Consider the following 27155-nt stretch of genomic DNA (forward strand, 5'->3'; position numbering starts at 1 on the left):
TTTTGTATTTTTAGTAGAGACAGGGTTTCATCGTGTTAGCCAGGATGGTCTCGATCTGCTGACCTGGTAATCCGCCTGCCTCGGCCTCCCAAAGTGCTGGGATTACAGGTGTGAGCCACCGCACGTGGCCAAAGTAGACAAATTTTAATATCAAAAATGAAATATCCTATAAAGGGGGTAAAATAAACAAATGGGGGAAAACAGAAAGCAAATAGCAAGATGATAGACTAAAACTTAAATATGCCACTGATCACATTACATAAAAAAAATCTAAATGCTCCGAATAAAAGGCAGAGATTGTCAGATCGAATAAAAAAGCGACATGCAAGCATATCCTGCCTGTAAGAAATACACTTTAAATAAAGACAAAAATAGTTATACTACTCGTAGGTATGCTACTTAGAACACTTTGCCCAACAAGAACAGAATATCTATCATTTTAAAGTACACACAGGAGATTTGTGTTAATAGCAAATAAACACATGAAAATATGCTCAATATCATTAATTATTAGGGAAATTCAAATTAAAACTATGTGAAAATCACATCATACTTAGTATAATAGTATGTTCTTTGTCCCCTAGTATTATTTTTTTCTGCCCTTTTTTGAACCACTTGAATATTTTTTAAAATTGTGTATAATATAGTTTGTTGGGTTATTTATATCTCATTATTTTGTTATTCTAGTTATTGCTTTAGAGTTTATTATGTATATATCTTTAAGTTATAACAGCCTACCAGTAATATAATATTAATACTGCTTCACATACAATATGAGAAAGTTATAATAATACACTTCTAGTTGTCTCCTCTATACCCTTATCCTGTTGTCACTAAGTGTTGGTGAGAATGTGGTAGAACTGGAATTCTGTTGTTGGTGGGAATATAAAATGGTAAACCACTTGGGAGAAGAATTCATTCATTTATTGAAAAGAAAATATGTGTCCATACAAAGACTTGTATACAGATATTCATAGCTGCTTTTTTGTAATAACTTAAAACTGAAAACAACCCCAAGTCTTCATCAATAGGTGAATAGATATAAGTTGTGGTAAGCCCAGAGACTGAAATACTAGTTAATAGTGAAAAGGAATGAGCTGTAGGTATACACAATATCATGGGTAAGTCTCAAAATAATTATGGTGAGTGACAGAATTCAGACAGGAATTCTTACAGTATAATTTCATCTATATAAAATTATAGAAAATGCAAAATTCAGACTAATTTCCAATGTAAGAAATCAGATCAGTGTTTTCCTGGGGAGTAAGGAAAGGAAAGGATGAGAGGAACTGATTACAAAGAAGCTCAAAGAAACTTTTGGAGAAACTTTTGAAATACAACTTTAATTATGTTAATCATGATGATGGTTCCATAGGTGAATGCATATGCCAAGACCTAAAAATATTGTACATTTCAAATGTGTGCAGTTAATTGTATTTCAGTTATACCCCAATAAACAGTTGAAAAAAAAACTCTGACAAAAAATAATTCATTCACTATGTTAGCAGAGTCAGTATTCCACTAATTACTCACACCCCACAAATTCAAGATGATATAAAATTGCTGCTTCTACTATGATGATTATGACCGCACAGTAAAATCAGTGACCCCGACCACCACCATCCTTTGTGGTCTAGCATTAATGGTTTACAGTGTTCAACACATCTAAAATCTTAAATACAGTATCATGTGCATTTACATCCTTACATTTATGGCTGAGAAAAATGTCTCCGACTTTTACGAAACTACAGATAGTATAGCCAGAACCCCAAGTTCCTTGATGGGCTTATTAGGATGCAATACTGTTGTGAATTTTTTATACCTTACTCATTGAGTTCTATATAAAAAGTAATTACTCAAAATTAAAAGAATGTGCTATCTCAGGCACATCTACTACTTGCCTTTAACATTTTTCCCCATTAGTCTTACGACATTTGAGACCATTTTTGATACAGTCCTTCCAAATTTTTATGTACTTTATATATGTTAGTTTAATTTTCCTCACCTAAGTTTTGAGTTACTTAAGGACGGGAACCTCCTGAAATAATTTTGCGAATAAAGTAAGCATAAAAATATATTTAATAGTTATTTTCAAATGATAATTTCTATAATTGATTTTTTTACTAATGAAAGCATCTTCTATAAACTTTTACTGTTAGTTTAAAAAATTTATTCACACTATTGCTTCACTCTTATTTCTCCTTTGTTTTCAATGACATTTTCTTCCAAATAATTCCAAAGACATTCCTTTCTTTTCTGTGCACGATACCCGAACATTATGATATGAACACAGTTGTTGACATTTTTATTAGCATCTCCACAGTGTTTTCCTGCCTGATGAAATGTTAAGAATGCCTTTAGTCTTCATGATATGTTTGTTATTTTCTTTCAGTCATGTTTCTACCCAGTAAACTTTGAAGCTGATTTTGACTAGAATTGGACTTGGAGGGACAATAAAATTGATAGCACTTCTTTTAACTTAGTTAAAGCACTAAAATAAGCAGTAGGAAGTAACCTCTTGAGCTTTTATTATGATTAGATCCATATCATCTTTTTTCACCCTGTCCTTACAGAACAACGTATAAGGTTAAGAAAGCACAAGATGGAAACCTACCACTAACTCTGGGGGAACATTTGTCATGACTTTTCACTGCAAGATGATGTCTAAGGCGCCCTCTGACATCATAGGTTTATTACTTTATAAAACTCTGCTAATTGGCAGATAAGTATACGTGCTGGGAAAATTTCATCAAAAAGGAGACATTAACTTTATCTTTTTAATATTGCTGCTACAAGGGCCATATTTAAAATGGTTTAAGACACGCTTTAATAAATATTTAATTTTAAGCAATTATTTGTTCCTTGCTTTGTTCCAAGGACGAATTAAAACAAATAATTCAGTTGTATTTTTCAATTGTATATTCAGTCACAAGGACTGAGATGAAACTAAATGATTTGAACCCAATCTATTTTGTAATATGAGAATAATGTTGTAGAAAAAAATGATACAGTTGGGGGAAATTAAGTAGCTGATAAATTTATGAACTGGCACTCTAGGCGATCTCAGATTTTGGAGGCTACTCCACAGTTAGAGTCCTTTAAGTACAGGTAGTAGCCGGTGCACAATGAGAGAGAAACAATCCCCTTAAACGACTTTCTGTTTACGGAAAAGTGATCAGCGTGGCATGCAACTCAAAAATAACTCTTATGTCAATGCTCTCTACCGACCTAACTTTCCTTACCATCTTTGGCCACTCCATCCTGACCTGAAACCTCTGACTATTTCGCCTAGCTTTTGCTGTGCCTTTTTAAATATTGGCACCCAACTCTCTTTTCACCAGTTTTTAGAAATCTTATCCTTTTTCTTTATCAACCACTCCTTATGAGTATGGATCTTGTGATTTTAGAACTCCAAGAAAATTCTTAACAGCCAGAAGCTTCTTTACTGCTCCCTACTTTAGAATCACATGTCAGGTTAATATTCTCATGCGAGCTCGAAAGCTTTAGATTTCTTTGAGTAGACAAAATTAATCCCCTATCTGGCAAGAGAGGAATTGGGAAGTTCCCTGAGGAGTGGCTGAATTTCTGGAAAAGCATTCACTAATGTCTAAATGATCCCCTCTAGGATCAATGCTGTTCTCAAATGAATCAAATTTAGTATATCTTGATGATCTCCAGGGCTTCCTCAACTTTGTTGTTAAGCTGTACAATACCTTTCTTCTCTCCATCTCCCCCACACTGATCTCTTCAGTATCTTGATTAATAATCAGACTAGGTTTTGTGAATGCACTAGTTATTTTTTTGAATATAATAGACTTTCTTATACTTGCAAAGTACATACTGGATTTTCAGTTAGGACACAGTCCTTCTTCATCATGCAGAACTGGTCATTACACAATCAAGCCATGTGAAATTCTTGACATTTGACCCTTATGACCTATAAAAATGGAAATATTATATGGTTCAACCTAAAGTAATCGCTTTCATTAGAATGATTTCTATGTGAATCATCAGTCTTACCTCTTTATCATCTAGAGCACAGTACTTGTTATACTTTTTAAAATATAAGCTATGCTTATATTTGATCAAATTGGGTTGTTTTATGTTTTATTACACAAACTTTTGGAAATATTAAATACATTCAAACAGGTGTCTGGTAAATTTTTCATTCAGCTGTTCATAAACATATTTATTCAACTTTAGTTCTTATGGCACTTAAGTTGCATTTTAATGATAAAGGGCAATACTGCAGACAGATGAGTACCAGTGCCAAAATATGACAGGTGTTGCCAAGTGTTTTGTGGTATTTGTGCAGTGACTTGGCATTTTCAAAAATTCCATCTCTTTGCATTTTTCACATCTAGCAAAAGAGCCCAGAGAGGACTGAGGTATAACCAACGTTACTATTTGTGAATTCTTAAGAACATTTGCTCCATTCGAGATAATTGGTTGAAGCTTAGACTTAAGTGGAAAAGTTAATTGGAATGTGAGATTTCCTAACATTTCTCTAGCAGTTCCTTGGTGATTAGTACAATCTTCTTTGTATAAGCCTGTACTGTGCTGTTGTATTGCTCATATTTGGGATGAGAGGGATATTAGTTGACAGTGTTTACTTTTGTGATTGCCTCTCCTGATTCAAGTTTGATGTTCAGATAAAGTCTGTTTGGGAAACTGATGGAACCACAACTTGTTACTGGCATTTCCATCATTGCCTCAAAGTTTCTTGAAAGAATGGCAGCTCTTCTTTTCTAGCAAGGAAGGTGGGGGAATAGCTAAGAGAAAGGATGCCAGGTGTCTACAGAAATGAATGCTGACTGATCCTATTTTCTTGCCAAAAATAAACTCTGGCTATTTATTTTGTTTAACTCTTTGCCTCTGGCAAGAAATATTTATTATCTCCTTAGAGGTCTTTTAGATGTGGGAATGTGAAGCTTTTCATTAGAATTTTTCTCTGTTCAGATAGGCTGGTAAGGAAAAAGGAAAAGTATTGCATGAATATTTATTCATGTATTTTGTTTGCTGTAGGATGGATGTGCTCCCTAAAAGTCAATATAATATAAAAAGACAGGTTTTCAATGATCTCATCAGCAAATATTAAACAGTAAAAATTCTTAGTGTTAATGAGAGTATAGAGAAGCAGATAGAAGGGTAAGCACATACGTGTTTCTGGATAATATTTTAGTAATATGTGTGTATACAGATATGCATATAATATGCACACCTTTAAATCTAGCAAAGCTACTTTTAATAATTTGACTAACATATTTTCACAAGTTTAGAAACATATACATACAAGGGGTTCTGTGGTTCTGTGTAGTATTTTTTCCAACAGTAAATAAATGGAAACTACTTAAATGTTTATCTACTGTACATAGGGGAAAAGTTAAATAAATTAGGGCACAGTAATATAATGAAATACAATATAGTTATTAAAACGAATGATGTGTCAGGATGTACCCAATGTGTTAAGTTAAAGGGGTAAATGATATGTACAATACGATCCCATATTTGTCACAATTCAAAGTAGATACATGTATCTACTTTGATAACAATATATCAAACTTTTTAAAGGCAAATACTAATACTAAATAATAACTTTCTATTAAAATATTGACAATAACTGGATACAGCTATCACAATAAGAATTGTGCTCATTGCAGATGGAAATTGATAGAGGAGAGTTCCATCTTTCTGAAAAACACATTGTCTCTCTCTCTTGCTCTCTCTCCATATATATGTATACATACACGTATACATATATAAACATATATGTATGTATATACGTACATATACATATATAAACATATATGTATACATGCATACATATATGTATACATACATACATACACACACACACACATATATATTTTATATATATATATATATATAGTTTTTAAAAAAATTGTGACAGAGTCTCACTCTGTCACCCAGGCTGGAGCACAATGGCGCAATCTCTGCTCATGGGAACCTCTGCCTCCCAGGCTCAAGCGATTTTCCTGCCTCAGCCTCCTGAGTAACTGAGAGTACAGGCACATGCCACGATGCTCGGGAAATTTTTGTATGTTTAGTAGAGACGAGAATTTGCGATGTTGGACAGGCTGGTCTCAAACTCCTGACCTCAAGTGATCCGCCTGCCTCAGCCTCCCAAAGTGCTGGGATTACAGGAATAAGCCACCATGCCTGGCCAACACTCAATATTTTTAAAAGTCTTTAAATTATCCATATACTTATACAGAGTGACTATATAAGCATTAAAAACAATTATAATCGTTTATAAAGTGCTATTATTTTTCCAAAACTTTTATATCCACAATTTTCTTTCCAATTCACTCATTGTTACTAGTGCAAAATGTTTATTAGTCTTTATGCAGAGGTTTCCTTTTCTGAAATAAGAAAGTTGGATCATACACTCCAGAAAAATGCTTTGTGTTTAAGATTTATTATCAAAACATAAATGCTAATATCTTTTGGAGAAGGACAAAGAAATACTGAAAGGACTGAGAGAGAGAACCAAAGATATACTTAAAGCTAAATATGTAGTCGTATGTATCTTTTCATGGCATTTTCTATATGGGTTTGGCATGTGGTGTGCTGGTCGTTTGCCTGTTAGCTCTTCTATTCCTTAACTGTTTTTATAGTTTTCTGGTAATTTACAGAATGCAACAGGGGGAGAAATTAAAACCACCAACTCTCAGTCAAATATGAAGCTGAAAAGAATGCATGCATTCATTCCAAAGACGCTTACAAGTATTGTCTATGTATCTATACACTCCAAAGTGCTATACTAAGTGATACACATATACACATTAATCCATTTAATTCTTACAACAGTATTATGAGGTAGGTATCATTACTATTATCACCATTAAACAGAAGACAAAACCAAGGCAAAGAGATTAAGTAATACAATAGTCAACAAGTGGTGGAACCAAAAGTGAACTCTCATTTTTATTTTTTTTTCTTGTTAAGTTTTACTATGGTATAATATACATATGACACAATTTATTCATTTTAAGTGTGCATCTGGATTTGTTCATGTAGCCTAATGTTTTTGAGTTTCATTCACTTGGGGTATGTCTCAGTAGGTGGTTTCTTTTTATTAATGAATACTATTCCATTGTATGGGTACACTACATTTTGTCTATTCTTCAGTTGGTAGAGGTTTGAATTGATTCTACTTTTAGGTATTATGAATAATGTTGCTTGAGCCCTTATTCTTAACCAATATTCTGAACTACATCTCCATAATATGAGTGATTTTTAGGTAACCACTGTAAAAAATTTTGCTATCTCTAGTTCTGATCATGTATGTAGTTACATATACAGAATCAAATATATGAACACATGTATACATACATATACACATACATATATATCATCAATTAAATATGTATATATGTGTAATTATGATGTGGGATATTTCTCAGCCCCTTCGCCAGACTTGTGGAAGAGGCGCCCTCTCTACTTGTCCCACTGCGCTCAACCTCTTGTAGGAGGGAGCGAGTGAGCATGGGATATAGCCAGCTGCTCTGAACGCCAATATAGGAGTAAGCCCCATGTGGGACCTGTGGCCAGACCAGGTGTGTCACTTCAAGGGGAACATGGCACTGCCCAGGTGAGGATGCCCATGACCCTAAAACCCCAGAGGGGGTGTTAGAGTGCTTTTTTACTTTTGTTGTCCATGGATGGCGGTGTGTTAGCAGCTCAGTTGGCCCCTTGCCTCATCATGTGGGGTGGCTGCCCTCTGCTGACAAGTGCAAAGGGCCAGTGTGACAGCCTTTTCTTCATACCCGCACTCAGTGGGTCCCAAGCTCTTGTCTGGTGTCCAAGAAGAATGAGATCATGTGGACAATTGAAGGATGGTGAAGGTGGAGAATTCTGTTGAGTGATGAAAACAGCTCTCAGCAGAGAGGGGAGCTGGAGAGGGGACAGGAAGTTCAGGTCATCTTCTCTAGAGTCTCATTGTCTCTCCCTCAAGGTCAGGCCATCTCCCCTCTACTGACTGAATCTGGGTCTTTATAGGCACAGCATGGTGTGTGCATGCTGACTAGTTTGTGAGTATGCAAAAAAGGTTAAAGTGAAGACCTCCCTCAAAGGTGGACATGAAAGCATAGAAAACCAATTAGGAAAGGGCAGGTATGTATAAAATAGATGAAGGGTGGGGATCAGTCAGAGGATAGCACATCAAACAGGAAGACAAGTTCTGAATCCAGTTCGAGGATTTAACTTGCAGCTTGGCTTTCAGGCTTTAAACTGTATTCAGCTTTGAGGAGGGGTTTTACCTGCTACACAACCCTATCTGCCTAGGCATCTAGCTGCCTCCTGTCACTATCAATTATATATATACCTTCAACAATATGGGTATATATACAAATCCACATGAAACGATGTATATATCCAATCGTAGATATACACACACACAGACATAAATATATATACAAAAGAATATAAAATTTAAGTATTAGAATCATTATAATCCCTACATTATAAGTTTTTTTGTCTCAGTGATCCATTGTAAAAATTTCCACATTGTCAAAGATATTGCTAAACCTACATTTTTAATAATTGATTGTGATTTTATTGTATCAGTATATATACATTATTTAATCAATCTCCTGGGTTTTATAATTAGGAAATTAAAATTTATTGTATTTTATATATCTGTGTTGACATGTCCTTTGCTGTTAAGGGTGGAATATATTTATACATTTGAATAATGTAATTAGTTACAAGCAGTTACCTGTAATTAAAAATCTAAGTGCCTAGAACATTTCTATGTGATATATATGTGTGTATATATATGTGTGTGTGTGTGTGTGTGTATGTAATATTTAATCCCCTTAAAAGTAATTATCATTACTTCAGTTTTATCGACTGGGCACAGAGGCTCAGTGCAATTGAGCAACTTTCCCGAAGTTGTATTGCTAGTGAGTGGCTCAAATGGAATTTGAACTAGACAGGTCTTTTTCTAAGCTAGTTCTATTATTCCATCATGTCTAATACATATTGACCTTGAAAGTGAAATACAAAAAATGTGTAACTAATGCTGTGAATCACAGATCTTTGAATACTACTAGAATAAGAAAACCACAAACAACAGCAAAAGACACTGTTCCAGTCCCTTTACAGTTATATGACCTTTTGTTCCTCATTACAACCAATCACTTTAGAGATTATTGATGTATAGCTCTTTGTTCTATGGACGGGTAATTTTTTAGAAAAAACACATATCGCCACTTAAATAAAAGTCAGATTTGGGAAGATAATTTCCTTATTAAAATATCAAATAAATATCAAACATACATCCAAAGTGGACCTTGTTTCTTCAAACAAATAGTTTAATTTCTGCTACAATAATTATGCCACTAATTCAAACAAGTATATTTGTAATATCTAATGAGGAATAAAAAAGAAGAATATAATTACTCCTACCTGTGATGTTTGTCTTATTTATTATGCAAATGATTTTGAATACCTACTTGCTGCAGGCACTAGAGCTTGGAACAAACAAAAAGCTCCCAGGACACTTTCACACAGAGATGACTCTTTATGTGGGTTTTGAAAGACAGGTAAGTGTTCACCAGAGGAGTAGGGAAAAGACATCCTTAACTAGGAAAAATATGAATACAGGGTTTGAGCTGGGAAAATACAAGGTGAACCAAAGAAATGGTGAATAGAAATCACCACGAGCACATGTGCACACGTGTGCACACACACACACACACACACACTTCTAATTTCTTGAGAGAATAATTTGATCTGCCTGTTCGCTGATATCTCTCTTCTTAAGTGGTCTCTCTTTTCGTAGCAAAATGAACACGGGGTATTTTCCTAAACAATTTTTTATGTTTATTATTTTAATATTAATAATTATATTTTACATTATGATTTTGATAGTATTTTAAGAGCTTAGTATTCACTTACTGTTATTATTCAGCTGTTTTAATGTTATTTATTAGTCATCAAAACAGCTGTTAAAACAAGTTTCTTCTGCAACGTTATCTGTGGAGAAATTATTAGATATAAACATATAATGCAAGACTTTGAAAGATTTATAATCTAATTGTGGGTTCTAGAAGGTGGTTCAGGGAAATTAATGTAGCTTATAAAGTCATATTTTGCCCTTTGTTTTTATGATCTGTTAAAACATAAGTGCTTTCTTCAGTCAACCCTTAAAAGCCAGTGCATGAACTCCTCTTTTCCTTTTCCAAAAGTCATGCTAATAATATAATTCCTTTCTTGTTCTTATTTTCATTGTCTCCTATGTTATTGACTTCTAAAATGGATTTACAGTGCCTTAATACTACAAAGAAAAACTATGAGAGAATTTAAAGTGTTGAGGACTCTTTTTTTTTCAAACTCCAATAACTAAATTGCTCCTGTTAAATGTAGGTGAGAAAAGTTTCTCTGCATCATCACTGGGTTTTGAACTTAGAGTTTGTCCATCTACTATAATAGAATTTGAAGATAATAGTGTTAGGGATCTTCATGCAATAACAAATGAGATACCGATATTGCAATAGAAGTGGGTTACATAATTCATGATCAATCACTAACAGGAAATGTGAAAGTTGAGTGTCTTATAGTATTTCCATTTGCTGGGTCAGAGTTTAAGGAATTAAGCTGTAACTAGAGAATTCAATTACTGTTTGAAAGGCTGCCGCGGCTGCTTTGCCTCAGGATGGCTCTGGCAGGAGATTTCTGCTGATGATTTTCTCAGTTGATGCCCTGTCTTCCAGGCTGAGTTGGAATGAGATCATTCATAATTACTAGAAGATATTTGAAAATACATTTTTTATTGTAACAGAAAAATTATAAATAATAAAATAACATTTTCACAAATTCTATCACCTATATTTTGATATTTTGATATATATGCTTATAGCTTATTTTAATGAATATATATTTTATATATGTATATATTTATTAATCATGTATATTCAGTAGTTACTTATTTCATTTATTTATTTTTTTAAGACAGAGTCTCGTTCTGTCACCCAGGCTGGAATGCAGTGGCGTCATCTCAGTTCAATGCAACCTCCGCCTCCCCAGTTCAAACGATTCTCCTGCCTTAGCCTCCTGAGTAGCTGGAGGTGCAGGTGTCTGCCACCACGCCAGGCTAATTTGTTTTGTATTCTAAGTAGAGACAGGGTTTCACCATTTTGGTCAGGCTGGTCTCGAACTCCTGATCTCAAGTGATCTGTCCACTTCAGCCTCCCAAAGTGCTAGGATTACAGGCGTGAGCCACTATGCCTGATCCATTATTTATTTTATCAGTATATCTTTTAATAAAAGCTGGTACAATACTATTTTAAATATTACAGGATCTTTTTACAATTAAAATATGTAGCTAGAAATTTTAGATATTCTTAACGAACATGATTTCTAATGGTGACAGCACTTACTACTGACATTTTTCTGGTATAGTTGCAGTGTGAAGTATATTTTAGTTGCTTCATTAGATCTAGCCCAACTATAAGTGCAGTTTTCAATATTTAACAACTCGTTCTAACATAATACTTCAGCAATGCTGTTGTATTCTGAGATGGTTACTTGGGCAGGAACTTGTTTTTTTCCATTGAAGTCAGGCAGCCAGGCTTTACTGACTTTATGAAAGCCATGAGCATTTCTCTAGGTAGAGCAATCCATCTCATGATGGGTTAAACTCTGATAACTTGGCCAAAAAAATTTTGCTTTAATGATAGGAAATATCTATTTGGACCATATCTAGGAGACTCTATATCTGAAAATACTTGCAAAGGTGGAATAAGCAATTATAAGGAAATTAGTCATTTTGATGACTGCCAAAAGAAAATTGGCCAAATAAGTGATTGGCTCTGCAGAGATACAGCACCTGTAAATTAGAAACTAAAATCAAAACAAAACACAGACACACATACAATAATACTGAGGCCAGAAAAGGAATATATTTTTCTTTAATTTTGAATGGAATAAAAGACCTTATTCCCATGGAAACGAAACCAGCTCTCTCTTTAACAATGAAAACATTTAAAATTAGAAATATGAATCACTCTTTAAGAAGAGAATTATTTTTAATTAAAGGAAAACTGCAAAACAAATAACTTGGCTGTAGCAGTACTTTATTTATCAAGTTTGTGCAGTAAAAATTCTTAATTTCTGTTGATAAAAGAAAAGCCAAATTCACAAACTGGTAAACCATAAACCCGGGGTCTTGGTTAACAAATTATTCAGTTCAGAAATGGTTTAGTAGAGTAAGATTTAGTGAGACTATGCATTCTCCCTCTATTACAGATGATAGATTTTTTTTCCTCTTTTATGTAAGGATATTTCTCTTGCTGTCAAATTGTTTGCTACAAGAGCCTACCATTTCCCAGCTAAAATGCAAACCTGTATATTTTCGTAAAAGTCAAGGTTTGTGAAACACATTTTAAATAGCTAAGGAATACCATAGAACACAGCAAGTATAAAAACTAATAAGAGTTATTAAACTTATTTAAATTTATTTCAGATATAATCAAACAAAATGAACTTACTATGTTTTTTATTCTTTTCCTACTTGATCCAATCAGAATTGCATTAATCTCACATTAAGCCACAGCTTTACCAAAGAAGAGATTCATTTATTTCATTCAACAAGAAGTTCAGATATAAGTATGGTAACTCAATTATCCCTTCAAAGAACAAAGCTTATTTTATCTTCCTATTTTAACATTTTTAGTGAAGGCTGTTCTACATCCATGTTTCAGGGTAGTAAAGAGAGAAAAAAGAGGAGACAGCATCAGAAGACTATTGCTCATATCTCTTTGGAAGAACTTTGTCTAATGTCCATCTCTAGTTGCAGGAGAGGTTGGGAAATTACATAAAACTAAAAAACGGAAGGAGGGGAATGGTTTGAAAGGTTGTTGTATGTATGTACTTATAGCATCTGCCACCAACAACCTCTTTAGCTTCTCAGCATGTATATATGACTTTTCTACATGTATGTTTACTTTAAATGAAATGAATTCATTCTCTCCCTATCAATGTAGGTAATCTAAAAATTATATTCAGTTACTGCATTTAGCTTGAAGTCCAGGATCTTTCTGTAATCTCTTCACAAGCTTCAGGTTTGGTTCTTTGTAGATCCTGGGACACAAACACTATGTATCTTTGTCCAACACTCCCAATGTATTGTGGAGAGAATAGAAAATAGGATAACAGCAATTTAAAATTTCTGATTTAGTAAGAGAGAAAATGGAAAATACATAGTCTTTGTATGTAGCAACCATGGAGTCCTGCTGGACAGGTATATTCAGGACTTCCTGATCCTAGCAACAGAAGTAGTTTCTGGGTTAGTCAATCTTGTATGACCTGCTACTTTCTAGATGAATTTCGTTTATCAATTTCCCTCTACTAGTTTGAGTCTACATATGGGTAAACCTTCTTTGCTCATTTTATCAGTGCCTGCACTCAAGAGTGAGTACTGTGAAAGGTGAAAGTAAATTAAAAAGGGCTCTAAAAGAATGAAAAGTCATTCCATTATCTACAATATCCATAAATGAGGACCATCCCAGGAAATCTGGGCATGTGGTCTTCCTAGCTGGGGAGATGCTCTACTTGGAGTCTTTTTTTTTTCTTTTAATTGCTGTGAGTGCAGGGACCCAGGAATTACTCTAAGCACAGCTGTAGCCAGCCAGATGTGAGACACATTGGCTAACGTCCATCTCTAGTTGCAGGGGAGGTTTGGAAATTGCATAAAACTAAAAAAGGGAAGGAGGAGAGTGGTTTGAAAGGTTGTTGTATGAGTGTACTTATAGCGTCTGCCACCAACAACCTCTTTAGCTTCTCAGCATGTATATATGACTTTTGGGCAATACTGTTTCCTGGAAAATTTACCAGGCTTCCAGGAGACGGGCTCTAAGACAATTTTATGAGCAAGTAACCACATAAGCCTGGACAATTTTGTCTCTTAGCTCTTGGCTCCTCTGTTCTGATCAATTCATCTCTCTTAACCTAATGGCTGCAGCCTCAGTTCCTGAAAAATAATATGCCAGGGTGAGAATGCAACACCTTTAATCTGGTTTTTGCCACTAAGCTACCATTCATTTTGACTCGAAGACCTCTTAAAGGATGGTGCTGGAAAAGCCCTAGGGCAACAATTTTATCTATTTCTGAAGTTGCACTTAGAAGCCTCTGCTTGTACAGGTACCTTTTTATGTTCCGAATCAGCTGGCTTTTCTCAACCCTGCAGAGTTCCAAATTATGATATTCTCAGTCAATTTACATTGCAGGGCACTAGCACGTGAACCTCTTTTGAACATGGCTGCTCTCCTTTGCATCTCTACCTATAAACTGTCTAGATTCAGTTTGAATGTATCTCTGTGTATGGTAGTATATTCTTGAAAGGGGTAAACATTTGATAATCACTTGCCAACATTCTGAATTTTATTTCCTACCATTCCCACTAATAAAAAAGCTTCAGCTGGCATGGTGGTCAAAGTTTATAGTGAGCAAGATTTGACCAGCTGTTTTGCAATTGCATATCAAAATGTATCGGCTTTCTAGCCTGAGGTGATTAAATCTTCACTCTCTGTGCCAGTATCTCCTCCACAGAGTCAGTTCTATATTTTTAGACTCTTACTTGCCACTCCCTCCATGCTTTAAAAATTATTATGTTAGTGAGTATTCTTAGTTGCAAGCAACGCAGTCCACTTTGGTTAGTTTAGGCTGAGAGAGATTATTTATAGACTACTAGGTCACTCAAGAATGATTGTAGAGGTTGAAGTACCAGTTTCTGAAGCTGCTGTGTGGGAACTGGATCAAATTATGTGGTGACATTTCTTTGGGGAAAACACCAATCAATAATTTTGCCCCTCAGGACTAAATAGTACTGTGAAACCCTGTATCACAGTACTACATAGCATCCACTGTTGGGGAAAAAAAAAAAAAAAAAGCAGTTCCCATGATATGGACACTGTACACTGTACGACTTTGAGTTTACACCTTGCTTGAATGCAGGGTAAATACCTGGAACATAGCTACAAAGGAATCCAGGAGTGTGAGTTATCTAACTTCAGTCTTCAGAAGATGAGCAACACAAGGAGGGATCTAGTCAAAATGAAAGCAGAATGCTCGAGAGGCTGGGCATCCATACATATGCTTCTCCATCACAGAATCATAAACTGAATCTCCAGTTTCAAACCTATCACAACACCCTTAGGTAATCTTCAACATTTGAAACAGCAGCCTCACTCTTACCTTTGCTCTGTGAAGTAAAACTGCAAGTTTCTGACAGTTTAAATGTGAAACATAATGGCAAACTTAATATTCCTCAAAAAAAAGCTGTTTGGAAGAGAAAAATTGTAACAGCTGGCCAGTCTTTATGGTGAAAAAAAGTAGAACCAATGTTAGTTGCGACAAATATTAGTAATGTGACAGGTTAATAAGAAATAATTAGGGTTCAGGGCCTAGAGAAAGGCTCTGTGCTATTGTTGCAACTCTTCTGTAAATCTAAAATTATTCTAAAATAAAAAGTTCCTTTAATTAAAAAAATGAAAAAACAGTCAACCAGAAATGCAGAGACTCAAACTCCCAAGACAAATTGCAAGTGCACTTATACAAAGAACATCATTGGTCATTTATATTTGTCCTTCATCTATTGGTATCACATTTATTTTGAACAGAAATTTGGAAAGAAAGATAATATTGTCTCTCCATCCTTTTTCTGTATCATATATATGTAATTATATAGAAAGACACATGCATATGTATGTATGTTTACCCATATAGTCATTACTATTTTGTATGGATTGCTATTTGTATGCATATTTAACCACTTAATAAATTTTTACCTTGCTTTTACAGCAAAAACTAGAATCTCAAAAAAATCTGCCATAAAATTAGATGGATATTTTTTTCTTGTGAAGGACTAGATTCTAGAAATGTTTACCAATCTTTATTATCTAGAGCTTGCTATTTATTGTGCCTGCTATTTGAAGGTAAAAAATGCATTAGAACTCTGTCTTCCAGGGCTTATGTTAACTCTGATGATTTATTTATCAAAAAATGACAAAAAGGGACATCTTTCTGCATTTGCAATGTATTGAGAGTTAAGTTTAAGACGATAACTGCATCTTTTGCTACTCTAAAATGCCTTTCTATCTTTTTCTAAGATAAGAATGAAATAAATAAACTAGTAGTTGTGTCTTTGTTTCTACTTAGACTTTTCTTCTTTTTGATAGCAAAGAACTTAAAATGTTAGCCACTTTTAATATAAATTTTGGGTAAATTACCAAAGGGGTTATCATCCAAATATGCTTGCTACAATAATTTCAGGTGTGGGTTCATACAGTTATCTTGGGAATTCTGAGTCAATGGGAGACAGCTGCACTGTTACTATTCTGACTGCTCTCCGTGGTTGATAGTGGGCTTTGTTAGCTGCTCCAGACACAATGTCATGGATTAATTCTTCCTTTCTCCCCGCAATTTCTACCTCATTTTACTAAAAAAATAGCTCAAACTTAGATATTTTTATGAATATATTTCTAAGAATGACAAAATTATTTTTTCTTCAAATGTAAAAGGGATTTTATTTTGGTGAAACTTTACAGACTTTAGTGAATATTTGTTGAAAGATACATGCCAGAAATTGTCAATAATAGATATATTAAACATAGGCTCTAGCTTCAAAAAGAACGTGGAACTTATGGAATAATGGCATATTATAGCTAATATGGATGAAACATTGCCTGGCACTGTGCTAACTGCTATAAGGTATTATCTACCATTTCCCACAAGCATTTTCTAAGACAAGTGTTATTACTCCCTGTTATTTATAGATAAAGTAACTGAGATTTATAGAAGTTAAGTTAGGTAGACATAGTAGTTCTCAACCCTGTCAGACCCAATGAATCATTTTTATGTAAAATAATTCATAATGACCCATTTTATGCTGAAACAAAGTAATGTATGACTTAACCTATCTATAGATATAATTTGAAAAATCAGTATAATGTTCCAACTTAAAATGAAGGAGAACTGAAAGTATTCTAATATGTATTTTAATGTGTAAGGGTTTGGATACAACTACCCTAGAATACATAGTAGACACAGGCTTTCACTGTTGATAGAATTAACATGAATGTGACCATTTCAAATGCACACTGATACAAATACTATAAATACTATAGTTCAAATATTATAGATCAAATACTTTGTGTAGTTTCAACATGGGTGATGTAATTTTTCTAAATGGAAAGCAAGCCTTGGTGAAGTTCTTAACAGCAACAACAAAACCTTCTTTGATTAGTGATTGACATACTAGTTCCTTTCCAGGACATTTCAGTGTCTAGTAAATCATGCAAAAGACATGGTGTTTCTACCTAAAAGAATTACATCCTGAGCTAAGATAATTATCAATGAGTTAAGCAATTTCCTTAATGCCTGATGGGTCATTTTAAATCATGCACACTGTCCTGTACATGGTGGGGTATCTAAATCTCTAGCCTATTCCACTGAATGCCAGTAATGTCCTTGAATGTTCGTGAAAACCAAAAATGTCCCAGAAATTAGTAAAATGCTCTGTGTTGAAAACTCCTATATTAAGTAGAAACAGTGGTGCTACAATTCACATATAGGCCCGTCAGATTCAAATATTATTCTTGTATGTGCTGTATTATTTTGCCTTATAAGTTAATGAAAGCGACATTATACTGTTAGGAATTCTCAAATACTTTTTGCACCATGAACCTGTTGGGAAGTCTAGTGAAACCCATGGATGTCTTTTCAAAATGTACTTTTTCATATAAAAAATAAAATTCATAGAACTAAATCAATTATATTGAAACATAGTTTTAGTTTAATGATAGGTACAAATAATATTTTAAGGTTCATAACACTTATAATGTTATATGTAAGTATCTGTGGTTGTATTGATGACAAAAATGCTGTTGTGATTTGTTGCCTATATTCATAATTGAAAATATAAAGATGATCTCTTCCTCTCTCTATATATATGTATTTTATACATATATGTATAAAATAGGTTTATACATATATGTATAAAGTATGTTTTATACATATATCTATATTAATTATAGATAATACATATATAGATTATAGAGATAGATATCTATTTCTATCTATATAGATTATGTAGATAATGCATATATAATATGTATATTCTCCTTATATGTGTGTTTGTATATACATATATAATATATGTGTTTTAATCCAAGTTCAAGAATGCTCAGAACTCATCTATGAACCCTGAGATAAAGCACCTGTGCTAGAGGAAATCACGTACAGGATACACAGAGAGCACAGAGCTGATCGCAACTAAATGGTTCAATAAGTTGCAGGAAAAGTGATATACATCAGTTTGTTTGCAGATTCCTAAAGATTGATTGGTTAACAGGCAAAGAAGCCTAGGGAAGAGTGTATACAAAAATCACAGTGTCAGAAAAGACCATAATATGTGTAGGCAATACTAAGTAGCTTGCCTCAACAAAAGAGGGTGAAGGAAACCTGGAAATTAACGATGGACTAGAATGCACAGTTTGTTCTTTGAATCAGAAGGATTTTGCTCTAATTCTACTTGATTTAATAATATCTTATGTGCTTACTGGGATTTTTAGTTTTTCAAGTCCTTCAGAAAACTGTTATTGTCATTTTGTAGTCTGTGAAGTCCACATTCTCAACACCCATTGCAGTAAAATTAGCTTTATTTTTATGGTGAAGAATTTTCCAAGCATGGATATTTTTATCAAGATAACTATTGTCAATAGGAAATATGGCATAAGTGAAAATATCACAAGCAAAGATTTCTTACCCATATTTGATTATATCTAAATCAGTTAAAGGAAATAGGGTGGAATGGGATTTGATTTTCCCTTATTAACATTATTTAACTTTTCTTCAGTATATTTGCATTATGTGCCTGCAACATCCCATGGATAGATGAAATGGGTTATCTCATTTATTATGTAGTATATTATGCCTTTCTAGAATAGACAGAAAATAAAGTACTAACATCAGATGCAATTTAGAGCAGTTTTCAATGGTTGTTAACTTATCCACATTTATTTTCAGTGAGTGTCATAACTCCACAGATCGAATCAAAGTCAGAGTATGGGATGAAGATGATGATATTAAATCCAGAGTCAAGCAACATTTCAAAAAGGAGTCAGATGATTTTCTGGGACAAACAATTGTAGAAGTGAGGACCTTGAGTGGAGAAATGGATGTCTGGTACAACTTAGGTGATTTTTTTTTTTTATCTACTTGAAAACAAGTTAAATAAAACCCCTGAATACCTGTGGCATGTATTATATTCCCATATAAGTAAAAATAACCAATGCCTTTCCAGGACATTCTGTTGAACTTTAGATGATTCATTTCATTGACAAGAAAAGGCTATTTTTTTTCAATACTATTGAAAGACTTTGGTAAATTTGAGGTGAAAAGAGAAAACCCTTTCCAAGAACTACCTAGATATCTTTTAGAGAAAAATGTTATTGCATTCTTAATTTTTAATGCATGAAATACAGCTTCACAAACCCTTGCCAAATACACGGGAAACAAATGACCTATTCTTTAATGCTGTTTGCCTTATTTCCTTCTTGTCCATTAATGAAATTTTGGCAATGAAGGAAAAATGTATTTTGAATTGCTTTCAAATGATGGTATAAAAGTAGGCTTTAGTTGACAAAGTCAAGTAAATATGTGAACTTATGCGGACTCTCTTGATGATGCGGATACTGAGAAGGTGATTAATTGGAATGATTTAAAAAATTATTATGGAACCAGAAATTAAATAAGGTAAGTTTTAATTTAACTTTTACTAGAATAAAATAATAACATAGAATTTTCTGTGGTGATTTAATAGTAGTAAAAATATATGGTCCACCTCAGTTTCTGCAAAGGCACGATCTGAAGATTTCTTAATCATATCCTATAACGTGTTTTAATTAAACTTTTGAGGGCTGGCTGGATATGAATTAAAGAGTTGACACATTCCTTGGGTTACAAAGAGTTACCACTTAGGATACCAACATATGTTAACAAATTAAAAAGTGCTTTCGACTTTAAAAAAAATCTGCATACTTTTAGTAATGAAATAATTGACAAACGGAGAAGATCACATAGAATTCACAAACTCTAGATTATAGAATAATTCAATGAAAGAGATATTTAATTTATCTAAACACAGATGATTCACGTTAAACTAAGAACTAATTATTAAAACTATCTTAAGAAATCTTCCTTAAAGAAGATTTGTACTCTTATGTATTAGAGTAGAATTTTTACCTCTGCTATAATGAGCCACCCCCACAAAGCTTGTTTTAACTATTAAATGACTTCATATATGAAAATAGAGATATTAACTGAGGGTAAATTTCAGGCCATTAACTCTGTGGAACATTCACAAATTATTTCTTTATGAAAGAGGTTTATCTTTATATGGACTTCTTTTCTGTAATACGTTAACATATTCTTAGGTCGAGGCAGTAAAGTTGTAATTCAGAACAGAAATTTCTCCAATTTGTTATTTTAACAAAACATATATGAGTACCCGGCACAGTGGCTCACACCTGTAATCCCAACATTTTGGGAGGTGGAGGAGGGAGGATTGTTTAAGGCCAGGAGTTTGAGTTCAGACTGGACAACATAGTGAGACCCATCTCTACCAAAAATTTTTAAAATATTAGCCAAGCATGGTGCCATGTGCCTGTAGTCCCAGCTACTCTGGTGGCTGAGGCAAGAGGATCACTCAAGTCCAGGACACTGAGGCTGCAGTGAACTAAAAGATTATGCCACTGCACCCCAGCCTGGGTGACAGAGTGAGACCTTGTAAAAAAAAAATAATAAGAAGAAGAAGAACCAAAAAAAAAACCATGTACCAGAATATATTCAGAACTTGCTGAGGAATTTGAATATGCTGCTATTAGTAAAATCAGCCATCCAGCTCTTATGCTGAAACTGTCCTTCAGTCTATGAGATGAAAATGTGATGAAACACAATATTGTAAGTCTTTATCTACCCATCCTCAGTAGTTTTTTGCCCTCATTGCTGATGTTTAACCTTTGAGAGTGTGTACGGGTTTTACCTTTTTTAAAAAGCTTTGTGTAAAATCCCTAAATACATTCTATCCAAACAAATAACCTATTTCTATTCTTGATACAACCTTTCTTATCACTTAAAATTCATTCCACTACACAAAGGAAGTTTGACTGAAAGCCTTGGGTGTCCAAGCAGAGCCTGCTTCCCAAAGATCCTTAGGGATGATGACAGTTAAAAATCAAAGAACCAATAAAGCTCCCCTGGAGTTCTGGAAAGAGGTGTGTGACAAAAAAGACCCTAGGTCTTGCATTTCTCTTGGCCCCAGCAGAGAATTTTTATATTTATTTATTTATTTATTTATTTATTTATTTATTTATTTATTTTTGAGACGGAGTCTCGCTCTATCCCCCAGGCTGGAGTGCAGTGTCGCAATCTTGGCTCACTGCAAGCTCCGCCTCCCGGGTTCACGCCATTCTCCTGCCTCAGCCTCCCGAGTAGCTGGGACTACAGGCGCCCGCAACCACGCCCTGCTAATTTTTTTTTTTTTTTGTATTTTTTAGTGGAGACGGGGTTTCACTGTGTTAGCCAGAATGGTCTGGATCTCCTGACCTCGTGATCCGCCCGCCTCGGCTTCCCAAAATGCTGGGATTACAGGCGTGAGCCACCGCACCCGGCCCAGCAGAGAATTTTAATATTTGTTGAGTATCAACTCCGTCTCAGCCAGTAGGAAAATCGCTTATGATCCTGGCACTTAGAAGGGAAGAATCTTTGCAACACAAATGACGATTAAAGAATAACAGTAAAAAGTCAGCAGACATTCCACAAGAGGGAAGTCGTCTTCATGATTTAACTGTACCTTATATGGCTAAAGATACAGCTATGTTTAGAAAGAGGGCCAATTTAAAGTCCTCTGCACTGACTTTGTGTCACTTACCTAAATCCTATTTTCGTTTTTGAAATGGGTCAGATTGCCTCTGTATTTTGTATCTGAAATGGGTCTTGAACTTAGGACCCTCCACTACAATCACAGCCTAGATTATGCCTTTATTTATCACAAAGCTATTGCTCAGTTTATACCGAAAACATACACACGCACATTATATGGCTAAATTGACTATATGTTGTTTCCATTCAAATAAACAGTCCAGCACTTATAAGTTAGCCTAGGCTATAGACTGTAGGTCTTTATAAATCGCTGACAATGAAAACTATTAAGATTTTTTTATAAACCAGAACTTTGGCTCATCTTTTCAAGTACAGAAACAGAGAGAAGAAACCAAGCAGTTACAGCTTTCAGATAAAATAATTTCCTATTTATACACTGTTTTTCTTGATTTTGATTGCCAAATAACTTATTTAATTTCATTGTATAAACTGATCAAATACACAGAAATATATGAGAATGGCAGGGTCTTCTGGTTAGTTTTTTTAATTGGAATATCTGTAAGACGGTTGATAATTACAATACCACAATAGGCAAATATTTTTAACTGTATTTAGGGGAATCATAGTTACTTTTTTTGCATTTTTAAATAGAGACAGGGCCTCACTCTGTTAGAGAAGGTGAAGTGCCCTGGTGTGATCATAGCTTAGTATAACCTCAAACTCCTGAGTTCAAGAGATCCTCCTGCCTCAGCCTCCTAATTAGCTAAGACTGCAGGCAAGCACCAACACACCTGCCTAATTTAAAAAAAAAAATGTAGAGACTAGATCTTGCTATGTTGCCTAGGCTGGTCTCAAACTCCTAGCATTAAGTGGTCTTCCCACCTTGGCTTCCCAAAACACTGAGATTATAGGCAAGAGCCAGCAAATATGGCCTCGTTATGGTTACTTAATAAGCAACTCTGACTCAGAAAAATAGCTTTTAGCTACTTAAGCCATTTTTTTGTTTTTTTTGTTTTTTAGCTTTTGAGAGGTCGTATGAGAAAAACATTATTGTCAGACATGACTGACCAATTGCTTTTTTGCTTTATCAGAGAAAAGGACAGATAAGTCAGCTGTATCTGGGGCCATACGATTGAAAATCAATGTGGAGATAAAAGGAGAAGAGAAGGTTGCTCCATATCATATTCAATATACATGTTTACATGAGGTAAATAAATGGAATTTTACTAATACAAAATATAAGAAATGTTTTTGATTATGGATTATAAAACAGAATATTTGGTTTAAAAATCATTGAATTTGTAGAGTGGTTCCTGGAGTTCTGACTCTATACTACAGCAGGTGATATACTAAGATATCATAAATGCTATGTGTTGTATTACCGCTGACGAACTTGTCATCTAATGAGAGTTTAGAACAAGCCTGTGAGGCAGGTGTGAATAGGCAATAAGATGATAATGCATAAGTAGATACAAAAAAATTAATGTTCTTCCAAAGAGGAAGAAGAGTGTTAAAAATATTGATTGAAGAAATAAGTCATGCCACACATATTTTGGAAGCATTAAATATGTAGAAAGTTTGGTATTGCAGGAGAGGATCAAATCATAATTGTGTTTGAGAACTCTGAGTTAGAGTTCAGATTTTATTGAAGATTTAATTAGGACTCTATTTATAACCAGAAACATAAAAATGTGATGCTGTTTCGATGGCTTTTGGGAGCCAATGTAATAAGCAGTTAATTTTTCTTCCTGTTTCTGAGTACAACAAACAGTTTCATACATATTGCACAGTTCTCTGTGTTAACCTCTCTTTCTACAAACATGTGAGTATGGAGAGAATGAATATGTGGTTACTCACCCAAAAAGTAGGGCCTAGTTGGCTTGGAGAGATGTAAACACCACCCAACATCAATCAAAAGCACAGTTTCACCAGTTCCCTTTTGTGTCTCAGTACAGAAGCACAGAAAAATCATCTTGGGAGTCTATCGAATGTTTGTCGCTGAGAGCTTAGTTAGAGGTGTCACGGGAGACCTTCTCTGATGCAAATGATACTTGTCTCATATCAAAAAATAGGTGAAGCTGAGGAATGTACTCTTCTTCATGTTTTTCAAAGTGACAAAGTAACTTCCTCAGAAAAAGACAACTGAAAGATAGTTCTACTTTTTTGCATATTATTTTTTCTAAATATATTCATGAAAATTTGTACATGTAAATATTTATACCCCATTTTACTAAGAAAGAAATGAGGAACCGTGTTTAAATCGTGTGTATATTACACAGTAATTAGGAATAGGACCGAGGCTTAATTTCATAATCACAGTTTTGTGGTTAGTGATATCATTCCCTCAAGAGAGATGGTTAATTTTTCAGACCAATAAAAAGAAATCCCTTAAACTGGCATGATGGAGAATTCTGGCCTTAAAGTGTGGGCAGAGAAGATCTGCAGTCAGAGAAACAGCAGTACACTTCACTTTACAGAGTCTTTTCTACTGGTCCAAGAACCAGAAAGAACTGAAATCTAAGAAAAAATCCTTCAGTTTACCCTGGCTTCATCAAAGTAGCAGTTGCTAAACTTAGAAGCAAAAAGGAATTGAGAGTAGTAATTTTATTTCGTTACAAAATTCTCCAACATTCATTTTCAACCTCGATTCATTGCCCTGACTCTTACCATTTTGCAGCCCAAATCCTTTAGTATCATTTACACAGCTAAATTTTGCCTTAACATAGTCAAAATCAGATTATTCATCCAGGGCACTATAATTTACTCAGAATCCCCGAATGCAAAATACGCTCTATCATTTAGAAATGTTTTCATGCAAAAACACTCACTTCCTTCTGCAAATGGTTCGGTATGTACAAAATATTTGAATCATTGATTCTGTATAGACCTACCCGACTTTACTGTCTAAAGTGCCTTAGGAAGGTACTTTATCACTTTGAACATGAATAAGGGTACATTCTTCAGCCTCATCTCACATTTTTTGATGTAAGACAAGTATCATTTGCATCAGGGAGTCACCAGTGACACCTCTAACTAACCTCTCAGCTGCAGTGTAATAGAATCTAATTCTGAGAGTGGAACTTGGCGATGTGTGTTTTAATAAGCCTTCCAGGTGATTCTCATATACTTTAAAGTTTGAGAACCAGTGCCTTATTTGCTAAGGAAACTAAAGCCTTGATTTTTCCGAGGTTACAAAGCCTGTTACTGTCAGAGACCCATCCAGAGCTATTATGACATCTTGTCCTAAATATTAAACTATGTCCTTCCTTCCCATATTTATATCAGCACTTTTACCCAGGCAGAAATCAAAGCAGATTTTGCATAAGAGATGAATTGAGTTAGAATAAAAATTCAAGGTATTCCTATTGCTTGCAGATGCTGATGAAACATTAGAGGCAATGAAAGTGCAAGTGCATTTTACTGAAAGTTTTAGTTAAATATTTCTGGCCTATTCTGAGGAATCACTGAACAATTAAAAACCACTTGCTTTTAGAATCTGTTCCATTACTTGACTGAAGTGAAATCTAATGGTGGAGTGAAAATCCCAGAAGTCAAAGGGGATGAAGCCTGGAAGGTTTTCTTTGATGATGCTTCCCAAGAAATAGTTGATGAGTTTGCTATGCGTTATGGAATTGAATCCATTTATCAAGCTATGACGTAAGTACTACAGAACATTTACATGGTCAATATCTCTATTAAAATACAAAGAAAGAAAGGAGCATTCATCTCACTTCTCATTCAAATGAAACTGATTAAAAAGAGGATTATATTTCACTGTGCATGTTTGATGCTGACCACTCTCTCTTACAGCTGTAAAGTATTAATGACTTGGTAATTCACTACCACCATCCTCCAATCCTTGTTCTGTTCTCCAAGTGTGGTTCCTTGACAAATAGTATCAACAGCACCTGGCAACTTAGCAATGCAAATTATCCACCCCATCCCAGACCTACTGAATCAGAAACTCTGAGGGTGGAATCCAGCAACCTATGGTTTAACAAGTCTTCCAGGTGATTCTCATATACTTTAAAGGTTGACAGCCAGTGACTTATTCCATATCTGAGGTAACTAAAGCCCTGGTTTGTCCAAGGTCACAAAGCCTGTTAGTGAGAGAGACAGGACCAGAGCTATTATGGTGTCTTGTTCCAAATATTAGACTATGTCTTTCCTTCTCATATTTATATCAGTACTGCTAATTCAGTAAAACAAAGATTTATTTTGCACCCATAGAACCCAAACAGTATAAAAAATGTGATACCACAGAATTGACTTATTATATTTATAATTTCAGTGAGGATTTAGAACTGAATTTTAGTAAGGGTTTAGTAATGAACAGAAGTATTCATTACTTCCCCATAGTTTCCTTTTTGAGACCTGGTCTAATTTTATAAGTGCATGTGGTTCAGATATATACCAGGTATAATATGTAAATTATTTATATGCATATATTAGATGACTTTTTTCATATTAACAACAAGATCTCATTTTCATGTGAACTGAATAGATACTGGCCCAGATAATCAGTCAATTTCAATCATCTTAATGATGAATGAAGACTGGGCCAAAATCAGTGTTCCTTTTCTTTCTTTTTTTTTTTTTTTAATATACTATAAGTTCTGGGGTACATGTGCAGAATGTGCACGTTTGTTATGTAGGTATACGTGTGCCATGGTGGTTTGCTGCACCCATCAACCCATCATCTACATTAGGTATTTCTCCTAATGCTATCCCTCCCTTAGCTCTCTACCCCCCAACAGGCCCTGGTATGTGATGTTCCCCTCCCTGTGTCCATGTGTTCTCATTGTTCAACTCTCACTTTTGAGTGAGAACATGCAGTGTTTGGTTTTCTGTTCTTGTGTTAGTTTGCTGAGAGTGATGGTTTCCAGCTTCATCCATGTCTCTGCAAAGGACATGAACTGATCCTTTTTTATGGCTACATAGTATTCCATGGTGCATATATGCCACATTTTCTTTATCCAGTTTATCATTGATGGGCATTTGGATTGGTTCCAAGTCTTTGCTGTTGTGAACAGTGCTGCAATAAACATACGTGTGCATGAGTCTTTATAGTAGAATGATTTATAATCCCTTGGGTATATACCTAGTAATGGGATTGCTGGGTCAAATGGTATTTCTAGTTCTAGGTCCTTGAGGAATCACCACACTGTCTTCCAAAATGGTTGAACTAATTTACCCTCTCATCAACAGTGTAAAAGCATTCCTATTTCTCTACATCCTCTCCAGCATCT

At 34.5% G+C, this 27155-nt stretch overlaps 1 protein-coding gene across 2 annotated transcripts in view; it reads left to right on the forward strand.

Annotated features, from left to right (window-relative positions):
- The window catches only part of UNC13C (unc-13 homolog C), a 661317-nt gene that overhangs the window by 300649 nt on the left and 333513 nt on the right, over positions 1 to 27155 (forward strand). For both annotated transcript variants that reach the window (XM_063716164.1, XM_024232533.3), the window contains exons 10-12: positions 19051 to 19220; positions 22998 to 23113; positions 25400 to 25563. In XM_063716164.1, coding sequence (XP_063572234.1) covers positions 19051 to 19220; positions 22998 to 23113; positions 25400 to 25563 — 450 coding nt within the window. The remainder of the gene's footprint in view (positions 1 to 19050; positions 19221 to 22997; positions 23114 to 25399; positions 25564 to 27155) is intronic.

The sequence above is a fragment of the Pongo abelii genome, chromosome 16 (genome assembly GCF_028885655.2).
Source record: "Pongo abelii isolate AG06213 chromosome 16, NHGRI_mPonAbe1-v2.0_pri, whole genome shotgun sequence".
Taxonomy (NCBI): Eukaryota; Metazoa; Chordata; class Mammalia; order Primates; family Hominidae; genus Pongo; species Pongo abelii.